Source organism: Nakaseomyces glabratus, chromosome M, assembly GCF_010111755.1.
Source record: "Nakaseomyces glabratus chromosome M, complete sequence".
In the NCBI taxonomy this organism is placed as follows: domain Eukaryota; kingdom Fungi; phylum Ascomycota; class Saccharomycetes; order Saccharomycetales; family Saccharomycetaceae; genus Nakaseomyces; species Nakaseomyces glabratus.
In genome coordinates this window covers 1,377,997-1,398,000 of record NC_088963.1, presented here as the reverse complement: position 1 = coordinate 1,398,000, position 20,004 = coordinate 1,377,997, and the positions used below count along the sequence as shown (strand labels likewise).

General features: G+C 38.2%; 10 protein-coding genes across 10 annotated transcripts; 6 read left to right on the top strand and 4 right to left on the bottom strand.

Annotated features, from left to right (window-relative positions):
• Positions 1–349: 349 nt before the first annotated feature.
• On the top strand, positions 350–1,429 carry ADH6 (NADP-dependent alcohol dehydrogenase; the record flags this gene model as incomplete). Its single annotated transcript, XM_449955.1, has 1 exon — positions 350–1,429. The coding sequence occupies one exon, from the start codon at positions 350–352 to the stop codon at positions 1,427–1,429; it is 1,080 nt and encodes a 359-aa protein (XP_449955.1).
• A 470-nt stretch (positions 1,430–1,899) lies between these two features.
• GVI51_M14003 (uncharacterized protein) lies at positions 1,900–2,949 on the bottom strand (the record flags this gene model as incomplete). Its single annotated transcript, XM_449954.1, has 1 exon — positions 1,900–2,949. The coding sequence occupies one exon, from the start codon at positions 2,947–2,949 to the stop codon at positions 1,900–1,902; it is 1,050 nt and encodes a 349-aa protein (XP_449954.1).
• Positions 2,950–3,752: 803 nt separating this feature from the next.
• On the bottom strand, positions 3,753–4,454 carry PRE5 (proteasome core particle subunit alpha 6; the record flags this gene model as incomplete). Its single annotated transcript, XM_449953.1, has 1 exon — positions 3,753–4,454. One exon carries the CDS (start codon positions 4,452–4,454, stop codon positions 3,753–3,755), a length of 702 nt encoding a protein of 233 aa, XP_449953.1.
• A 333-nt stretch (positions 4,455–4,787) lies between these two features.
• Positions 4,788–6,566, top strand: TGL3 (bifunctional triglyceride lipase/lysophosphatidylethanolamine acyltransferase; the record flags this gene model as incomplete). The annotated part of the gene is made up of 1 exon (XM_449952.1): positions 4,788–6,566. One exon carries the CDS (start codon positions 4,788–4,790, stop codon positions 6,564–6,566), a length of 1,779 nt encoding a protein of 592 aa, XP_449952.1.
• A 206-nt stretch (positions 6,567–6,772) lies between these two features.
• ELP6 (Elongator subunit ELP6) lies at positions 6,773–7,564 on the bottom strand (the record flags this gene model as incomplete). The annotated part of the gene is made up of 1 exon (XM_449951.1): positions 6,773–7,564. One exon carries the CDS (start codon positions 7,562–7,564, stop codon positions 6,773–6,775), a length of 792 nt encoding a protein of 263 aa, XP_449951.1.
• A 402-nt stretch (positions 7,565–7,966) lies between these two features.
• Positions 7,967–8,689, top strand: GLC8 (PP1-complex regulatory subunit GLC8; the record flags this gene model as incomplete). Its single annotated transcript, XM_449950.1, has 1 exon — positions 7,967–8,689. The coding sequence occupies one exon, from the start codon at positions 7,967–7,969 to the stop codon at positions 8,687–8,689; it is 723 nt and encodes a 240-aa protein (XP_449950.1).
• Positions 8,690–9,247: 558 nt separating this feature from the next.
• Positions 9,248–10,351, top strand: UPA2 (putative methyltransferase; the record flags this gene model as incomplete). Its single annotated transcript, XM_449949.1, has 1 exon — positions 9,248–10,351. One exon carries the CDS (start codon positions 9,248–9,250, stop codon positions 10,349–10,351), a length of 1,104 nt encoding a protein of 367 aa, XP_449949.1.
• A 606-nt stretch (positions 10,352–10,957) lies between these two features.
• On the top strand, positions 10,958–13,390 carry NIP1 (translation initiation factor eIF3 core subunit c; the record flags this gene model as incomplete). Its single annotated transcript, XM_449948.1, has 1 exon — positions 10,958–13,390. One exon carries the CDS (start codon positions 10,958–10,960, stop codon positions 13,388–13,390), a length of 2,433 nt encoding a protein of 810 aa, XP_449948.1.
• A 1,243-nt stretch (positions 13,391–14,633) lies between these two features.
• Positions 14,634–17,909, top strand: PSE1 (importin PSE1; the record flags this gene model as incomplete). The annotated part of the gene is made up of 1 exon (XM_449947.1): positions 14,634–17,909. One exon carries the CDS (start codon positions 14,634–14,636, stop codon positions 17,907–17,909), a length of 3,276 nt encoding a protein of 1,091 aa, XP_449947.1.
• A 328-nt stretch (positions 17,910–18,237) lies between these two features.
• GAS1 (1,3-beta-glucanosyltransferase GAS1) lies at positions 18,238–19,935 on the bottom strand (the record flags this gene model as incomplete). Its single annotated transcript, XM_449946.1, has 1 exon — positions 18,238–19,935. The coding sequence occupies one exon, from the start codon at positions 19,933–19,935 to the stop codon at positions 18,238–18,240; it is 1,698 nt and encodes a 565-aa protein (XP_449946.1).
• Positions 19,936–20,004: the final 69 nt, after the last annotated feature.

Genomic DNA, 20,004 nt, shown 5'->3' with positions numbered 1-20,004 from the left:
AAGAAACTTTCTTTAACAACCGATGTAATACCGACTAATGATTACTACTAAAGTAATATAGTATCTGCACATGCAATAATGCTAAGATACATATCTGCTGTTATGAAGATAAGAAATAGTTAGGATTATTATGTAATGGTAAAGGTGGCAGCAAGAGCTCGTTTTTACAAGCTACATCCTTGTTCAGATGTTGCAACATTAAAAAATTGAACTATATAAGGGTAGCGATTTTTTCGATACCTATCTTCCAATTGAATTATGGTTTATTGACTTCTGCTAGTTGTTATTCAGCAAAAATAAACTATTCTTTAGTTAAATCCACACAAGAACTATTGCATTCGAGAAAAACATGACTACTGACACATTTAAAGGTATTGCCGTTGTAGACCACAAGGACTGGAAAAACCCAAAGAAGGTTGAATTTCCAGCCAAACCATTCTACGACAATGATGTTGACATTAAGATTGAAGCGTGTGGTGTGTGTGGTAGTGATATCCACTGTGCTGCCGGTAACTGGGGTCAAAAACAAACGCCACTAGTTGTTGGTCATGAAATCATCGGTAAAGTCGTTAAAGTTGGTCCAAAATGTAAAACTGGTTTGAAGATCGGTGACCGTGTTGGTGTCGGTGCCCAAGTGTTTTCATGTTTAGAATGTGAGCGTTGTAAGAATGATAATGAGCCATACTGTGCTAGGTTTGTTACCACATACTCTCAGCCATACGAAGACGGCTATGTCTCTCAGGGTGGTTACGCTAACTATGTTAGGGTGCATGAGCATTTTGCGGTTCCAATTCCAGAAAATATTCCTTCAGAATATGCTGCTCCACTTCTATGTGGTGGTTTGACTGTATACTCTCCACTATTAAGAAACGGTTGCGGTCCAGGTAAGAAAGTCGGTATTCTTGGTATTGGTGGTATTGGTCACATGGGTATTCTATTTGCTAAGGCAATGGGTGCCGAAGTATACGCTATTTCTCGTTCTAATGCTAAGAAAGAAGACTCTCTAAAATTGGGTGCTGATCATTACATTGCCACTAAAGAGGAACCAGATTGGGGTACAAAGTACTTTGACACTTTCGATTTGATTGTTGTCTGTGCCTCTTCATTGACTGATGTTGATTTTGATGTCATGCCAAAGGCAATGAAAGTTGGTGGTAGAATTGTTTCTATTTCTGTGCCAGAACAAGACGAAGTCCTAACGATGAAGCCATTTGGTTTGATTGGTGTCTCCATCGCCAATTCTATTTTAGGCTCCATTGCTGAGATGAAACAATTACTAAAGTTAGTCTCAGAAAACAATATCAAAATTTGGGTTGAAACACTACCTGTTGGTGAAGCCGGTGTTAAGGAAGCTTTCGAAAGAATGGATAAAGGTGATGTTAGATACAGATTCACTTTGGTTGATTACGAAAAGGAATTTGGTAACTAACTACTACATCAGCATATCAAATCTAAACTATAACACATAGAATGATTTCAGTATATTCCCTAACGCATGATTTTGTTTGTTTATTCAATTGAATTATATAAATATAACAAATTACTATAAAATAAAAGAGATATGATAAATATTCCACTCGTTATTTGTTCTTTATTGAATTCAGCAACGTGCAGTTTTATAAAAATCACATATGGATTTAGTTATAATTACTTAACAGTCATTTAATGTTTTGGGCATCATTGTTGAATTCCCAAACTCATATAAATATCACTCCACAAAAAGCAAGAGAGACCTAAACACAAGAATAAACAAAAATAATTACTATGTCGTAAAAAGAAACCAACCAGAATACAGTCGAGTATCCTGCATTATTGTAACATTGTTTGGTTTGTTTTATAAAGAATATATCTATATCGTTACTTTAGGTCTTCATCTTAGATTTATTTCAATAAATGCTCTCAGATAGTTTCCACCTTGACATGGTCACCATTCTTATCAGAAGATTCTAAGAATGCAGCAACACAAGCCAAGTGATGGAAAGCGACTCTTGGAGTTGATCTGAATAGTTTCTTGTCTTTTTTAGTTACAGCTTCGCGGAAATTTTGAAATTCAGCATTAACACCAAAGGTGTCATCTAATGGTACGTCGTGTACCTCCTCAGCTGAACATTCTTCAGCAGAAGAACCATATCTAACCTTAACGACAGGCTTCTTCTTGTCAGATAACTCGACGACAACTGTACCATTTCTACCGTAGATCTTCAAGAAGACAGATTTATCTGTTGCACCAAAAGCGGAACCATAGGTAAAAGTACCAATAATGTCAGAGTCCTTCATCTCAACTGTACTGAACACGATGTCAACAGTACCGGATTCCTTACGTACCTGTCTGGTCAAAGCAGAAACACAGGCAATTTCACCAACTAGTTCTGTTACCAAGGCCAGTTGATGGACACCACCATCAGATAAGAAACCACCGATGTGCTCAGGGTTCTGTCTCCAAGAAGTGGACAGGTACTTATTTTGGGTAACGAAAGGACCGGTTGAATTGTGAGTGAAAGCGACAATAGGACCAATCTTTTCCAACAAAGGCTTGGCAACATCTATGCAAGGCAAGTATAACCAATTTTCAGCAATACCAATTGGGATATCAACCGAGTCAGCGAGCTTCACAACTTCTCTAGCTTGGGCCATAGTAGCAGCAATTGGCTTCTCCAACAAAATTGGCTTACCAGCACCAATAGCATGCTTGACAGTGTCTAAGTTGAATTGAGCTGGTAGCAACATATCCAGCATTTGTACTTCTGGGTCATTGACAATACCCTTCAAATCATCATACACTTTCTCCTCTGGAAGACCAGCCAATTCAGCAAATTTCAGAGCTTTGCTCTTTGTTCTGTTGAAAGCTGCAACAACCTTGAAGTCATCAGACATCTCTTGGTAAGATGGAAGATGCCTGTCTGTGGCAAAGATACCTGTACCAATTACACCAACGTTTAAAGGAGCCATTTTGTTTATTATTATTTCTAGTAACACTATAATAAGCTTATGATTTGCTTCTTGACCTGTTATGAATGTCAGAAAGTATCCCGAGATATGTAGGTCACTAATACAAGTGATTAAACCAAAAACTGTGTCCCTTTTATATACTACAGAGAAAGCAATACAGTTACTGACAAAAGTTTAATTATTACTAGGATCCCTCCCTAATACTACAGGAATTTTTTTTGCTAATGACCCCTCACTCTAAACTCACTCTAAATATGGTGGGGTCGACCTTTATTTTTTTGGTTTACATCAAAAAATTGCTTTTTTATCAGTGACCCTCCTACCCATTATGCGTTTGTACTGAAGTTTCTTACCAGCGAGGATGCCAGATGCCAGTATAACGTCACTCGATGATGCTGACAAGCAGAATGAAAGGTCGATTGAGTTTCAATCTCCTTTGAGTGTTTGTTAGGTGCTTTTCTGGACGTTATACAGGGCCTGTTTATACTGGCGGAGATAATGATAATAATACAATACACCGGAGATAAAGTACAGTACTGGCCAAAATACAACCAGATTCGCCTGGCAGGGGTATACCCTTTTCGCTTCATAGATAAGATCGAAAAGATGACATCGGGAGACGTCATTGTATTCTATTCCACAAATTGGTGATACCCGTCTGGAGATGTTACAAGCACTGATAACTAATCAAGCGGCGCGTATAGTACTGTCGTTAAAAATTGCGATTCAAATTCTGCTAATGATCATATATATGATAATGATATATATGTGTATGAATTATATGTAGTTTAGAATACTCTTGATCATAGGTATTGAGAGACAGATTCACCATCGTAGATTGTGAAAGGAATGTCTTTACCCACCACAGCAATTGATAGGTTGTCTGTGTTCAGCGTTTCATCCTTCAGCGATTGTCTTAGGGCCTCAACACCAGATTTTATAAGCTCAGTTGCATCTGTAATCGCCAAGTAATCATCAAGAACTCTTTCCAAATATGTCTTTGCACCTTGAGAACGTGCACCAATTGCAGAGCCGTATACTTCTAATGTGTTCCCAGAAGGTTGGAATTCTAGCAGGTGTGGACCACTATTGTCATACCCTATGATCAACAGACCAACACCGTATGGTCTACCACCATAGGATTGTGTATTCTTTTGGGCTTTATCACAAAGCATGTGACCGGCTTTCTCGACACTCAGCTTACGATTGTACACCAGTTGTGAATAATTACATTGCTGTCTCAAATAGTTACTCAGCACTCTAGCGTCTGGAGCCAGCCCAGCTAACGACAGACCCATGTGCTCATCACACTTGATAATCTTCTTCTGGTAAGACGACAACTCGTCTGCATTACGTTTCAACGCAACCAGCACCGCATAATCCTTGGAACGCAGACCAACAGTAACACTACCTTGCTTGATGGCCTCCAGCGCATATTCGACCTGGAATAACCTACCAGTAGGAGAAAATGTAACCGTATCACCGTCGTAATTGTTTCTGAACATCGCTTAGTTTCTTACTGTTAAACCTCCACTACTAGTTTCCTAGTACACAATATACAATTGAGTCAAAGAACACACACTGGGAACTAGCAGTATGCATTTAGTATACTTCATAATATACCTTCTTTCACGCCCTGCCAAACTTTTGCCACAGCCCGAAGGGAACTCCTCCCCCATTTCGTCAGAAGCTAGGTGTTCCTGGACACGAATAAGAAACGAATCCCTTCAATGCTTGTAACGCTCACTTATAAGTACTGGTGATAAAGCAGTCAATAGTGCTCAGTTAGCTGTAGGTGGGGCAGAGCAGTAAGCACCTCGAATAGATAGTGGTTACAGATGGGAAGTAAGAAAAGTTCGGTGTCTGTGGTTGCACTGGTGCGAGCATGGCTGTTGAATGTCGTTTACTCTGTGCTGGACCATATACCGCCTATGGTCTGGGATGTTTTGCATGTTTTCGCAGATATATTTCTGTTCTGGACGTATAAGTTTATGAACTACATACGCCCACGATCTAGGATGTTGTACTATGAGGCAATTAAGGAGCTGGACTCTAGTGAGAGCTATGACGACTGGTGTGAACGGGCTACCATTGTGGATGAGATTACTGGTGCCAACTTATGGAGGCGAAACTTCTTTTCGAGAAGGTATGATTTCAGGTCTGTCTTAGAGCAATATGCATCTTTGACCAAGAATCTGAATGAAAATGATATTGAGAAGATCAAGGAGAAATTTTCCACCACTGGACCTTGCATGTTGAGGAACTTCGCAGGTATTGTTGACAAGAAACTCTTCACCAAGTCATTAATGGGTACTAAGCTCCTTATTGAGCAACATTTAGAGAGGACAATTGACGGATTAGATGTTTTAGACAAGTCAATGACACCTACTTCATTTTTCCAGAGATGTAAATTGTCATTGGGAACCACCGCGCTAATACTCCAAGGTGGCTCATTTTTTGGGCTATTCCACCTAGGCGTTATTAAAGCGCTACTATCTCAAAACTTGATGCCAAATATTATCAGTGGTAGCTCAATGGGAGCATGCATTGCAAGTGTGTTCGGATGTTTGTCAAACGAAGAGCTTTCGAGACTTCTCACCGGAAATGTCATACTTGACATGATAAGAAATGATATGGATCTTGTAAGAAGTTGTGGGTACGGCAATATGGAGCAGCATGTGAATTTAGGTAAACTAGTTCAAAACCTGATACACCACGGGTATTCCCAAGACGTGTACTTATTTATCCAATTTGTTCTGAAATACATTGTAAAAGACATGACATTTGAAGAAGCTTATCAAGCGACTGGAAAAGCGTTTAATGTTGTTATTCACCCCATTGATAAGTCTTGCCCAAATTTACTAAACTATGTTACAACACCCAATGTATTAATCAGATCAGCAATCGAGTGCAGTCTTGGCTCTGGCGTGTTAAGCTCCAACACAAAATTGCTCTGTAAAAATCTGAATAATGATACTGTTCCATTTCTAGAATTTGGTAAGGCTGGAGCAGACCAATTCTTGGCTCCTGAACAGGCGACAAACTTAGATGATGTAGAAAGTCCCTACACAAGATTAACCGAATTGTTCAATGTGAACAATTTTATAGTTTCTCTAGCCAAGCCTTACCTGGCACCTCTTGTAGGCAATGACCTGAAACATGAAATCAAAACCTCAAAATATTATTATTACAAACACTATCCGCAAACAACCGATGATATCGACCTTCCTGAGCTTAATATTCCACAATTGAATTTCACAGAAATGGAACCACTAGCTTTTAAGTTTAAATATCATTTGGAGCGTAAATTAAAAAACATTGCCACTATGGAATTCAGACATAGAATGGAAGTGTTGGACAATCTTGGGTTATTATTTCCATTTATCAAAAGGTTAATTATTGATGAAAAAACACCAAGATCCGCTACAGAGATTGCGATTGTCCCTAAAATTAAAAGCCTATCTGTTACCAGGATCATTGAAGGTCAACTGGACAATATTCCGTACTGGATAAAGTGTGGTGAACAGAGTACATGGCCGGTCCTGTCTTTGTTAAAAACTCGTTGCGCTGTGGAGTTAAAATTAAATGAAATAATAAAAATGAGACGAGGGAACTAAATATACCATGTTTTAATGTGTTACGACTATTTAATCTATCAATAATCTTTGCTTATAGATCTTGCCTTATATTTACTGATAATTATGTTTGGAATACGAAATATACTTTCATTTTTTGAGAGGATTTATAAGTCTATATATATAATCAGACTTACATGAGCTTTTATAGAGCAAGGCTACCATGTTCATGCATATGCGTACATAATTTAACTATAGAACAGTTCTGTATTATCCTTATCGGTTAGGTAGAGGTACTCATTTTCAGCGATTTGTAAGTCTGGGATGATACCTTGTATGCTGCTTGGTCCTCTTGATATCCTTAGAGTACCAGTAACGTCTTTGGCTCTGCCTGTAGGCAGAGGATTTAATGCTATCAGAGCCTGCGATTTGTAGATATTAGCCTGCAAAAATCTCTTAAACTCTACCGCTGTAGAGGTTTCTATATCTTCCTGGACTGGATCAATAACACTGTTTATCACCAAAAGGCCGCATTTCTTTCGTAGGGCATTTATGAACTTGCTGCCAAGAATATCTGCCGTGAGGTTCGGTATCAAAGAAAGCAATATCTCTGGCTGTTCAATTATGATCATACCGTTACGGTTCTCAGGAAACATATCTAGTAACGTCAACAGTATCTTCTCTGTTGGCTTACCGCTGATCAATTGGACGAAATCTGTTAACAGATCCACTATCTTGTAGTGAGACGAGTCCACTTGTAATCTGTTGAAATTAGCCTGAAAGAAACCAGTGTTATGGACAAGTGATGCAACTGTGATCCATTTACCGTTACGCACCTGTGCAACACTGCTTTTCTGCTCACTGTTCAAGGAGACTGGTGACCCTAGCAGATATGATTCCATAAGCACCGTGTTCAACCATGTGGCCTGTGTGGCCTGTGTAGATGTTACATTTATAACCACATTCTCCTGAGAATCAAACAGCTTATCAGAGACCACCGTATGGTCACTGAACAACACCAAATCCTGTCTTTGAACCATCTGAACTTCTCTAATCAGTCCTCTTTTAAGACAATTTAAAAAACTGGCTGACTACAAATAATACATGAGAATAACTATGTGATCAGCCGATTGCTTATATATGAACGACGTTTGCTGATTAATATGAGTAAAGACACCCACACCAGGAATTGCGATGAGCATCACCCAGAACATTTTCAAGTAATAAATAACGGTACAAACACATGACTACCTGTGCCAACTCTTTTTTTAAGGGTGAAATGGGAGAAGGGTTGAAGGGGCAATAATGTTCCAAAAAGCCAAGAGATGAGCTATAAAGCATTGGATCAAAGACGATTAATATTCAAGAACGGGTTTTGGTGTTTGAAATAGTTAGAGATACAGTTAATTGATAAGACAAGGTCAATATAGCAAGAACAGAAGATGGGAGGAATATTAAAGAATGCGGTGCGTAAGGAGGAGGGTGATGGTGCGCAGGAGGCACAGTCGTTGAGTGATTTCCGTAAGCAAGTTTACAAGAACACGCAGTTGAATGCGCAACTTACCTCCAGGAAACGAGATACTCCTATTGACACGCTTCATCTAAATGAGAATGGTGAAGAGGAAGATGTCACACTCTCTCCTTCTAGGAGAAGAGGCCCACCCAAGGACACCTTGCTGATGAAAAGGGAGCATGATGCATTGGAGAAGCAGAAGGAAGAGATGAAGAACATGACAGAAGAGGAGAGACTGCAATGGAACCAGAAGAACTTGGACGAAAATGAGATCACCAAGCAGCAATTCCAGGATATCCATGTCGATGAACCAAAGACACCGTACCAAGGTGCCGTGGATCCCGAAGGAGAATACTATAAAGTTGATGACGATGAGGAAGATGACGATGATGATGGAAAGAAGAAACAAGGCCATCTTGATGATCTTGACGACTTTTCGTTGGGTGAACCGGAATATAAAGTCAGCGCGACAGCTGACAATGGCATCATAGATGCTGAGGATGATGAGAGCGATGCCGAACCAGAAGAACTGACCCCAGAAGAGAAACACAGACGTTTTGAAGAGATGAGAAAGAAACACTATAACGTTAAAGAAGTATTCAGGAATAAGCAAGCCCTTGAAGATTTAGATGATGACGAAGACGACGAATGAATTTCAAACACCAAAAAAATAGTATCAAGTAGCAATCATATATATCATACCTAACATTTTGGCATTTACTGTTTTATATATCTCTTAGCAACTAAAGTTCTAAAAGAGTAAACTAGTAATTCAGATAAAATACACTCTTAATTGAATGTGACATGGCACTACAATAACATAAATGAGATCCCCCAAACTTTTAACATATAAAACCTGTTACTGATAAATATTGATTATACTTGATATATGTTGACCTTAGATTGAAATAGTAATAACTACTACATTGAGCTATACTCTCTTATATCACATCATATATGACGTCACTGTAAAGTAAAAATTTGCTTTGCGATGCTCATCGCAAAGTTGTGGAAGTGATAGTAATAGCAGTAACCATCAAGCAGATGGAAATGCGTCTAATGTCACTGCATCAACACTGTAGTATTCGTTGATTACATTCATTGGTGCTCTGCATGTGTTGTTTTTATCAGTTTGTTTAATTCTAATATATTACTCTACATATAGTTATATACAGCAGTGAAAAGATCTCATCTGACAACTTGAAGAAACATGGTTGAAAAGAGGAAGCTAAATGGTAGTGGCTCTAATGATAAGAAGAAAGCCAAGAAGGCAGTTGTCGTAAAGCCCAAGCCAGCTAAGAAAGTTTTGAAAGTTAGTGAGAAGACGTTGAACTATGCTGTTTGTATACCGACCAGTGTTCTAGACAACTGTCAAAATTTGAGTCAGAAGACCTACGTGGTGTACCAATTGGCGCGTACACTTACGTTGTTTAACGTAGCTGAAGTAGTTGTTTTAGATCTGAAACAAGAGAAACAGAATTCAATCATTGAAAAGGATGATACAAAGAAAGAAAAGAAGAGGATGTCAGATGCGATGCTACTTGCCTCCCTTCTACAATATTTTGTCACACCTCCATATTTGATCAAATCAGTATTCAAGAAGGAATATCTTCCATACTTCAAAGAAGCTTCAAAACTACCTAGACTAAGTGCGTTACCTTTCATGAGATACATGGAGGAGAACCGATACCGTGAAGGATTAGCAATTAGAATGTCAAAGCCTGATCCCAAGAGCAAGAAAGAATTCAAGCAGACGAAGTACATCAACATAGGTGAATCTGATGCTCTAGAACTTAAATCACAGCTGGTCCCTATCAATGTACGAGTAACCGTTGATATCATAGACAAAAAAGTGGTAGCACCTGAGGAGGCGTATGGTGATTATGTGGGACCAAAAGCTTCATACGGGTACCATGTTCGCATAGCGAAGAGTTTTGCCGACTTATTTATGGGCTCATCGTTTCCAAGTGGCTATACCCAGACTGTGTGGTGTAATAGTGGAGACTATTACTACGATGAGAGTACCAAGAAACACAATAAGGTGGAAGTACACATCCCAAGGCTGTCTAAGATTATACGGTCGGGGCCCCAGAATCCAGAAAAGCCAGAGGATGTACCTGCACTACTGCTTGTGCTGGGCAAATGGGATCACATTAATAAGAGCTTCCAGAACTCTAAGGATCAATTTGAAGGCAGTGAGCATGCGTACCAGTTCTTCGACGGGCAGATCGAATTACCAGGCTCGGTGCCGCAAGGTAACATCACCATTCCAGACAGTTGCACCATAGCAATGACCCTTCTATCTAGCATCTAAATACAATATAATAACATACTGTACCAAAGTCATTATACATCAAAATGTCGAATCACAGCAGCTAATTATCATCAAACCATATACGTATATCTGAATACGAAACCTTACATATGACAATTATACGTACAAGAGTATCCCTCTTTACTGAAAAAAAATTTTTTTTTCACTTCAACTGCTTTCTCATCGAATTGGCAAATGGTGTGAAGAACGCAAGAACGCTAAGGTTTCAACTCATAAAGTAATAGTAGTTGGCAAGCTCTTTATTCAACTAACTGTAGAATTGTTAGACTATATTCCTTGTAAAGAAGACGAGAGGTCTATCAATTATCCTTACGATCAATAAAAGAACGAAGGAGCCTTTTTGAAAAAGTGGAAGCATAAGACGTTTACCCATAACTCTTTGCTATAATACACACTGGATACAAGAAAAAGAAATAGAACAACTTGGTTAAACAAGCTATCTTTAGAAGTATTCCATAAGCTATCAAATAGATAAAGGCTGAACCCACAGTATAGGATAAAAGATTAGTTTTCCTTTGTAATATAAGATTATTGAATCAGCTAAGGGAATAAGTGCCAGGAAAGAATCAACGAAGTAATCACAATATGTCTCGTTTTTTTGCCACAAACTATAACTATGATGAGACCAGCTCTTCATCTGAAGAAGACTTGTTGAGTTCTTCTGAGGAGTTGCTATCATCTTCTGAAGAAGGTGAGTTGTCTGACGACTCTCTATTCAACGATGAATCTGAATCTGAATCCGATTTTGACTCAGATGATTCTGATGCAAAGCCATACGGTCCAGATTGGTTCAAGAAGCCTGAATTCAGAAAGGGAGGCAACAAATTCCTCAAAGGTGCCAGCTACTCTGACTCTGACGAATCAGATGAGGAAGATGGAAAGAAGGTTGTCAAGTCTGCTAGAGAGAAGTTGCTAGACGAAATGCAAGCCGTTTATGACAAGATTGAAACTGCTGAAATGTCTGATGACTGGATGACCATTTTGAATGAATTTGACTCCATTACTAGGTTGTTGGTTAGAGCTCAGCAACAAAACTTCGGTATTCCTAAGATTTTTGTCAAGGTTGTTGCACAAGTTGAAGATTTGGTTTCTAACTCAGAACAAACCGAAATCAAAAACAAAGCTGTTTCAAAGGCTTTCAACACCACCAAGCAAAGAGTTAAGAAGATTGCAAGAGAGAATGAAGCTCTACTAGCTAAATTCAGAGAAGATCCTCAATCGTTCGATAAAGAAGACACAGTAGAACCAGAACTTCCACCTCTGAATGAGGAAAACAAGGTCTTCACTGGTAAAGGTGTCAATCTTTCTTCTTTGGCTAGTGCATCTTCTGAATTCAGTTTCATGGCCAGTTTGCAAATCGTCAATGACAGCAGAGGTAAGAAGAACTCCAATCAAGCAGAACTGATAAAGACTTTGGAAGAACTATTAAACATCGCAAAGACCCCATATGAGAGAATTCTAGCTTACTTGACGTTGATCCCAACCAGATTGGAGGAGTCTACTAACCTGTCATATCAACCAATAGACCAATGGAAGTCTACTCACGACGACCTGAACAAGTTGTTTGACATCTTAGATGAAAACATCTCTTCTTACCAAGTTACCGAACTTGCCGCCAGAAATGACGACTTGGAAACAGAACCAGAGCCAAATGCTAATGGTATCAGAGAAATCTTGGGTTCTCTACTATCATTCACCGAAAGATTGGATGATGAATTTAAGAAATCCCTATTGAACATCGACCCACATTCTAGTGACTACCTAGAACGTTTGAGAGATGAACAAAATATGTACAACTTGCTTCTAAGAACTCAATTGTACATGGAAGCCACTATCCCAGAAGAGAGACAAGAACAACTGCTTGCCCGTGCTTTTGTGAGAAGATTGGATCACATCTACTACAAATCCAACAAGCTCATCAGTATTATTGAAAACAGTGCTTGGAAGGCTGTCCCATCTAGCTACAAATCTAAATACATCCCATTCAGTGGTAATGCAGATGAAGAATATTGTTCTCAGCTTGTAGAAGGTCTGTCCAAAAGTCTGGCCAATCAAGATAATGTTTTCCTACAAAAGCGTGCCACTTTGAGTCACATATACTACACTGCATTGAATGGCGAATTCGAGGTCGCTAAGGAATTACTTCTAAAGACAAAGGTACAAAGCAATATTAACAAGTCTGACCCATCTCTACAAATTTTATTCAACAGAGTTGTTGTTCAATTGGGTCTTTCTGCATTCAAACTATGTAAGATTGAGGAATGTCACCAAATCCTGAACGAACTTCTAGCAAGTTCGCACTTGAGAGAAATCTTGGGTCAACAGAGTCTGCAGAGAATTGCCTCCAATTCAAGCAGTTCAAGCTCCTCTGAAGACCGTGAAAAGCAATGTCTACCTTATCACCAGCACATCAACCTTGACCTTGTTGACTTGGTCTTCATGACTTCCTCTTTATTGATCGAAATTCCTCAAATGACTGCATACTTGACTGGTATCAAGACAAAGAAGGTTCCTGTTTACCAAAAGTCTGTACGTCGTTTAGTAGAAAGTTTCGACAAGTCATTCTTTCACGGTCCCCCAGAATCTATCAAGGAACATGTTTTATATGCTGCAAAGTCCATGCAAAAAGGTGACTGGAAGGGTTGTCTTGAATACTTAAAGAGTGTCAAAACCTGGAATTTGCTTCCAAACTCTGTTGAAGTTCTTGACAATCTAACGGAAAGAATCCAAATCGAAACCATGAAGACTTACGTTTTCACATACAGAAGATTCTACGAGAAGATATCTATTAAGAAGTTTTCCGAATTATTCAGTCTGCCTGAAGATAAAATTGTTACAACTATGGAAAAAGTTATTGCTGATTTGGAACTAAACATCAAACTTGATGATAATAAGACCTACATTGTCATCGAGAAGGGTGACGAAGTCAGCAAGCTGGAAGAAGTAGCTGTGAAGCTAAATAAGGAGATCAGAGCTACCAGGGAGCGTTTGAACCCATCTCATCACAATCATCGTTAAGAATTGGGAAGAACATAGCAACATTCAAACAGTTTATCAATATTAACTGCTATGAAGCCGTTTTTTCTTAATTTTATTCCAACCCAAACATATATTACAATCATTACGAAAATCTTCTTTTGCATAGAAACAGAAATATTAGAAACAAATATTTTCTGTGACTGAAAAAATATGATAAAGATTTTTTTACACGCTGTAGAGAAGTATAACACGAGTATTGGAAACCATCAAGGATATATCTTTGAAATATTTTTGCCATGATAGAATCATCCACAATTTTTTATGTCATTTCTTAGATCAATCCTCCAAATTCATATATGTTATATTTCTTAACTGCTTGCCGACTAGAATCTCATCGTTTTTCTTAAAATTCACAAAGATCATCTCTACTACTATAATTTTCATGACTGTCTTCTCCATCAAGATTTTCATAGAATCTTTTTATATCTCTAACTACCCCCCTCTTTTTTTATGTTCTCACCATATATATTTGTGTACATATAGTCTAATTATTACCATCTCGAATTTGCAAACTAAACTAAATTGTATCTGATCTGTAATACGAATGGATTGATATACTTAACATCAAATCAAAACGAACAATATTAACTTGTCGGATACAAAGGATTCGCTCTCTAACCGGGTAAATGTGAAAAATTCTGCAAAAAAATTGATAAAAACTGAAAAATTTTTGTACGTACGAGATGGGCTCAAGATGAACCAAAATATAACCTAGTGATTTGGCAACTATTGTGGGTTTTGAATTATAATTCTACAGATTCAGTGCCTGCTTTTTTATAAAGTTTTCAATTTAAAGAGCTTTTTTTCAGACAATTCATAACCTACAGCTTAAGATTGATAATAAAGCTACCTGTGGTCCTTGCTTTACTACACCTGATTGGTACTCGTTGGACTCAACTTCATAAGAAACTAGAACTACTTTAGGAAACAAAATTCTAATATTTGATAGGCAGTGAGGAGAATTACAATTTTTGCAGTCACCTTTAGCTTTATTCGAAATCACTCTCATTACTTTAATATCTACCAAAGCTCGTCTAGTTATTTCAACGACAGCAGATAAAAATTAGGTGCATCGGTTACAGAATCCAAGGTACTTCTAAAGACGCATCTACTTTACATAGTATAACTCCAACTTTATTAAAGGTCGATCATAAGCATAGAAAAATTGAATTGAAGGAACTAAGAACTCAATACCAAATCGTAAATCACAATCATTATATCAATGTCCGCTCTTTCTCCAGAAGTTAACAATACGTTACTAGGTTTAATCCAAGGATTTGCATCCGCTGACAACAATGTTAGATCAGAAGCTGAGAGAACCTTGAACCAAGAATGGATCACACCTGAAAATGTGGAAGTTTTATTGATATTTTTGTCTGAGCAAGCATCTCTATCCCAAGACTTAACCGCATCAGCATTATCAGCAGTTCTATTCAGAAAATTGGCTCTTAGAGCTCCACCATCCTCCAAGACTGTGATAATTGCAAAAAATATTACCCACATTAGCACAAATGCATTGTTGCAAATTAGAGCTACATTAATAAAGGGCTTCATGGCTGAGAGACCATCTTCTATAAGGCACAAATTATCAGACGCAATTGCCGAGTGCGCTCAGGAGGATTTACCTGAGTGGCCAGAATTGTTGCATACAATAGTTGAATCTCTAAAAAGTCCTGATCAAAATTTCAGGGAATCCAGTTTTAGAATACTAACATCGGTCCCTCACCTAATAAACTCCGTAGACGTAATGCACATATTGCAAATTTTTGAATCTGGTTTCACAGATGAATCTGATTCGGTCAAGATTGCAGCAGTAACTGCCTTTGTTGGATATTTTAAACAGTTGCCAAAATCCAATTGGTCAAAGTTGGGTGTTTTGCTACCAAGTTTGCTAAATAGTCTTCCTAAATTTTTGGATGACGGTAAAGATGACGCATTGGCTTCAGTATTTGAATCTCTAATCGAGCTAGTTGAATTAGCTCCAAAATTATTCAAAGATATGTTTGATCAGATAATTCAATTCTGTGACATGGTCATCAAGAATAAGGACCTTGAAACCTCTGCAAGAACAACAGCATTAGAATTGTTAACAGCATTTAGCGAAAATGCTCCACATATGTGCAAAAATAATCAAAACTACGCCCAATCTATCATAATGGACAGTTTGATAATGATGACAGAAGTTTCAATTGACGATGATTCAGCATCAGAGTGGAAATCCTCTGATGATACCGATGACGATGAAGAAGCTACTTACGATCACGCACGTCAAGCTTTAGACCGTGTATCTTTAAAGCTTGGCGGCAAGTATCTGGCTCCTACACTATTCCAATACTTACAACAAATGATATCATCTGCAGAATGGAGAGAACGTTTTGCTGCTCTTATGGCTTTATCATCTGCCGCAGAAGGTTGTCAAGACGTTCTGATTGGTGAAATTCCAAAAATTATAGACATGGTTATTCCACTAATAGCTGACCCTCATCCACGAGTTCAATATGGGTGCTGTAACGTTTTAGGTCAAGTATCTACCGATTTTGCACCTTTGATACAAAAAACCGCCCATAATAGAATTCTTCCAGCGTTAATATCGAGGTTAACCAATGACTCTGTAGAAAGAGTACAAACTCATGCTGCTGCTGCCTTGGTTAATTTCTCTGAGCATGCAACTCAATCTATAATGGAGCCTTATTTGGATGATTTATTGAATAACTTACTAAATCTGCTACAGAGTAATAAATTATATGTACAGGAACAGGCATTAACAACAATTGCATTTATAGCAGAAGCTGCAGAGAAGAAATTCATTAAATACTATGATACTTTGATGCCGTTATTATTAAACGTTTTGAAAGTAGAGTCTGATGATAGCAACAGTGTACTAAAGGGTAAGTGTATCGAGTGTGCAACTCTAATCGCTCTTGCTGTCGGTAAGCAGAAGTTTTCTGAACACTCAGTAGAATTAATAACTTTACTAGCAGGACTACAAAGCTCTACGATTCAAGATGATGATCCGTTGAAGTCATACTTGGAACATGGCTGGAGTAGAGTTTGTAGAATACTAAAAGAGGAATTTGTACCACTTTTACCAATGGTGATTCCTCCATTGCTAGAAACCGCTAAGGCTACACAGGACGTTAGCTTGATCGAGGAGGAGGATGCTGCTAATTTTCAACAATACTCTGAGTGGGATATTGTTCAAATTCAAGGTAAACATATTGCCATTCATACTTCTATTTTAGATGATAAAGTCACTGCAATGGAACTTCTTCAAGTCTATTGTACTGTCTTAAGAAATAACTTTGCAAGCTACGTCAAGGAAGTGATGACTGAAATCGCTGTACCATCTCTAGATTTTTATCTACACGATGGTGTCAGAGCTACTGGTGCTGGATTGATTCCAAATTTACTATCTGCTTTGATTTCCACTGTCGGGTTACAAAATGAACAAGTTTTACAGCTTTGGAACTTAGCAGCCACTAAACTAATACATGGTATAACGACAGAACCAATGCCGGAAATCACACAAATATATCACTCCGCCTTTGTGGATTGTATTACAATCATGGGTGCCAATAGTCTAAGCGATGAGTCTTTGGTTCAATTTACTAAAGGTGTTTCTTCAAATCTATCCGATGTTTTTGAGCGAGTAAAAAATAGACATAACGAAGGTGATGAATATAATGAGGAATATGAAGATGAGTATGATGGCTTTACCGATGAAGATTTATTGGATGAAATCAATAAGTCTATTGCTGCTGTCTTGAAAGCCACTCAAGGATCATATCTCCAACACTTTGAAACACTATGGCCACTAATCATAACTTTCTTGAATGATTCCGAATCAATGAATATTATTTTTGCTCTGGTAGTTGTTGGAGACATGGTTCAATATGGAGGAGAAAAATCCGCAAATTTCAAAGATTCAATTGCCCCTAAAATTGTTGAATACCTAGTATCGCCAGACGCTAGTGTTCGTCAAGCTGCTGCATTTGTGCTTGGCACATGTGCTGAATATGCCCCAACAACATATCACAGCATATGTATACCATCCTTGGAAACACTATCGCAAGTAGTTAATATCCCCGATGCCATATCAGATGAGAATAGGACTGCAACGGAAAATGCTAGTTCTGCGATTGCAAAGATTCTTTTCTCTTATAATACTAATATACCAAATTTTGACTCACATATTAATGGCTGGCTAAAAACTTTACCAACACTAGAAGACGAGGAAGCATCAAGTTTTAACTACAAATTTCTAAGTCATTTGATTGAAGGCAACTATCCGGCAGTATGCTCAGCAGATGCCATACCGACTGTGGTTGATCACGTAGTTCAAGCGCTATTCCACAATTCTCTGAAAGATAAGGCTGCAGCTGAAGCGGTAAATTCAGTTAAGAAACTTCTTTCCACTATGAATCATTCAGAAGCAATGGCTCTTTTGCAGAACTACCCAGCTCCATATATGGAGACTATCAAAACATGGTTCTCTTAAGAATATGACCACTTAAAATGAAGAATCGAGAATATGATATATAAGATCATAATGTGTACATAGTCCATAAAATTTTCTTCAGTAATTTATAAATGTATACTGAATTGGCATATAATTTTTAACTGGTCACATTTCTGTTTGGTTGGCGGAATATGGTAACGTGGTGTTTCTAAATATGTAGTTCAAAAACTCGATAAAAATGTAATAATCTAAAAAATAAACAAAGGCATATACATAAGAACATATAAAAAATTAAGGATAATCAAGATCCCATTATAGAAAAAAATTTAATCATACATAAAAATAACTGTTCATTCTATAACCGAAATTAAGCAAGAACAAATCCAAGACCAGCAAGCATGGAAATTGAAATGACAGATGTAGCAATAACTTGGAATAAGTCAGTCTTCAAGTTGACACCGGCATTCTTCTTGTTGCTTTTGGAAGAGGAAGTGGCAGAACGAGAAGAGGAAGACGAAGAACCACTTGCAGAACCAGACTTGGCAGAGGAGGAGCCCTTGGATGAGCCACTGGCAGAAGCCTTTGAAGTAGACATGGATCCAGTACCAGATCCTGAGTATGTGGCAGAGTCAGTAGCAGAGTTCGTACCGACACTACCAATTTCCTTCAAGGCGGAAGCACAACCAGCATGGGTAGTGGCGGATCTGACAGAAGCAGAACCGCTGAAGTCACAGTCAGACTTTGAACCACCCTTAGATTGATAGTACAAATTCAAGACGAAGTTCAGCTTTTCCTTAGGAGAACAGAAGGAGTAAGAACCATACTTACCAGTCGTACCATTACCGGTAATACCACTACAGTCAATTTCACCACAAACATAACCGTATAGGTCCTTATAGTCATCTTCATCAACCTTGTCAGCAACAATGCAGCTGTTAGCATCATCCATACATAGACACAAATCCTTATCTGGTGTTGGAGGAAGATTACTAGAAGCCTTCCAGTAGCTGTTAGAAGTTGGGCAGGACAATGAAGTAGAAGAGGCTGAGTAAGATGCAGTGTTAGCGGAAGATGGACTTATGCTATGAATTTGTTTAGAGTAGTTGTTGAAGTCATCCAATGTCTTCACATCATTGCCATCAATACTGACCAAACCGTAATGGTTCTCTTCTTCAAAGTAAAGGTATACAATACCACCGGACCACACATCAGTCATTTGATCTCCAAATAGAGCTTGAACTTCAGTGAAAAGTCTTGGAGTGACTTCATTACAACCATATTCAGAGAAGAAAAGTGGAATTGACAGATTTGAAAATTCCTTAGTTCTGTCAGCATAACCAGATTTTTGTAAGTTGGAGTTACCACACCATTCATACATATTAATACCGTAAAAATCAGCCCTTTGGTCTTCGTCACCACATGCAAAGTAGTCAGCAATTGAAACTCTAGTATCAGCATCATCGTTAGAAGAATAACCAACAGGGATCTTTCTGTAACCTTTCGATTTAATATATTGCTTGGTGTCTCTAACAGCTGCCTTAACAAATGCAGAAGCATCTGTGTTGGTAGAGTTATTAGTAACCTCGTTACCTGCAAAGAAACCCAAAACATTTGAGTAGTTGGCAAACATATCGACAACAGAAGTGTAACGTTCATATAGTTCAAGATCCCATGATGGACTGTCTCTGTTAACTGATGTCTTTGGTGCAGAAAGGTCAGCAATGACATAGATACCAGCATCATTTAAGGCCTTCATACACTCATCATGGTCTAAAGATGTATTGACAGCGTAGACACGAATAACATTTGTGGCAAGCTGTTGCAAATATGGAATATCTCTTGAACATGATGAAAAGTCTGCTAAAGGATCATTAATAGTGGCACCTGAAGTAGCATTTGCAGTATCAGCTTGGTAGGCAATACCTCTCATGTAAAACTGAGAACCATTGTTAGAGAAAAAAAACTTGTTACCAACAATTTCAATAGGTGGTAGATCATCAGCCTTTACAGTACTAAATAAAGCACTGGCAGCAGTTAATGCTGCTAAAGTGTTTTTGAAAAACATATTGCAAATTAGCAGTCTTATTAGTTAATTACACTTCAATTCTGGTGATTTACGCCGCCTCCAGGAAAG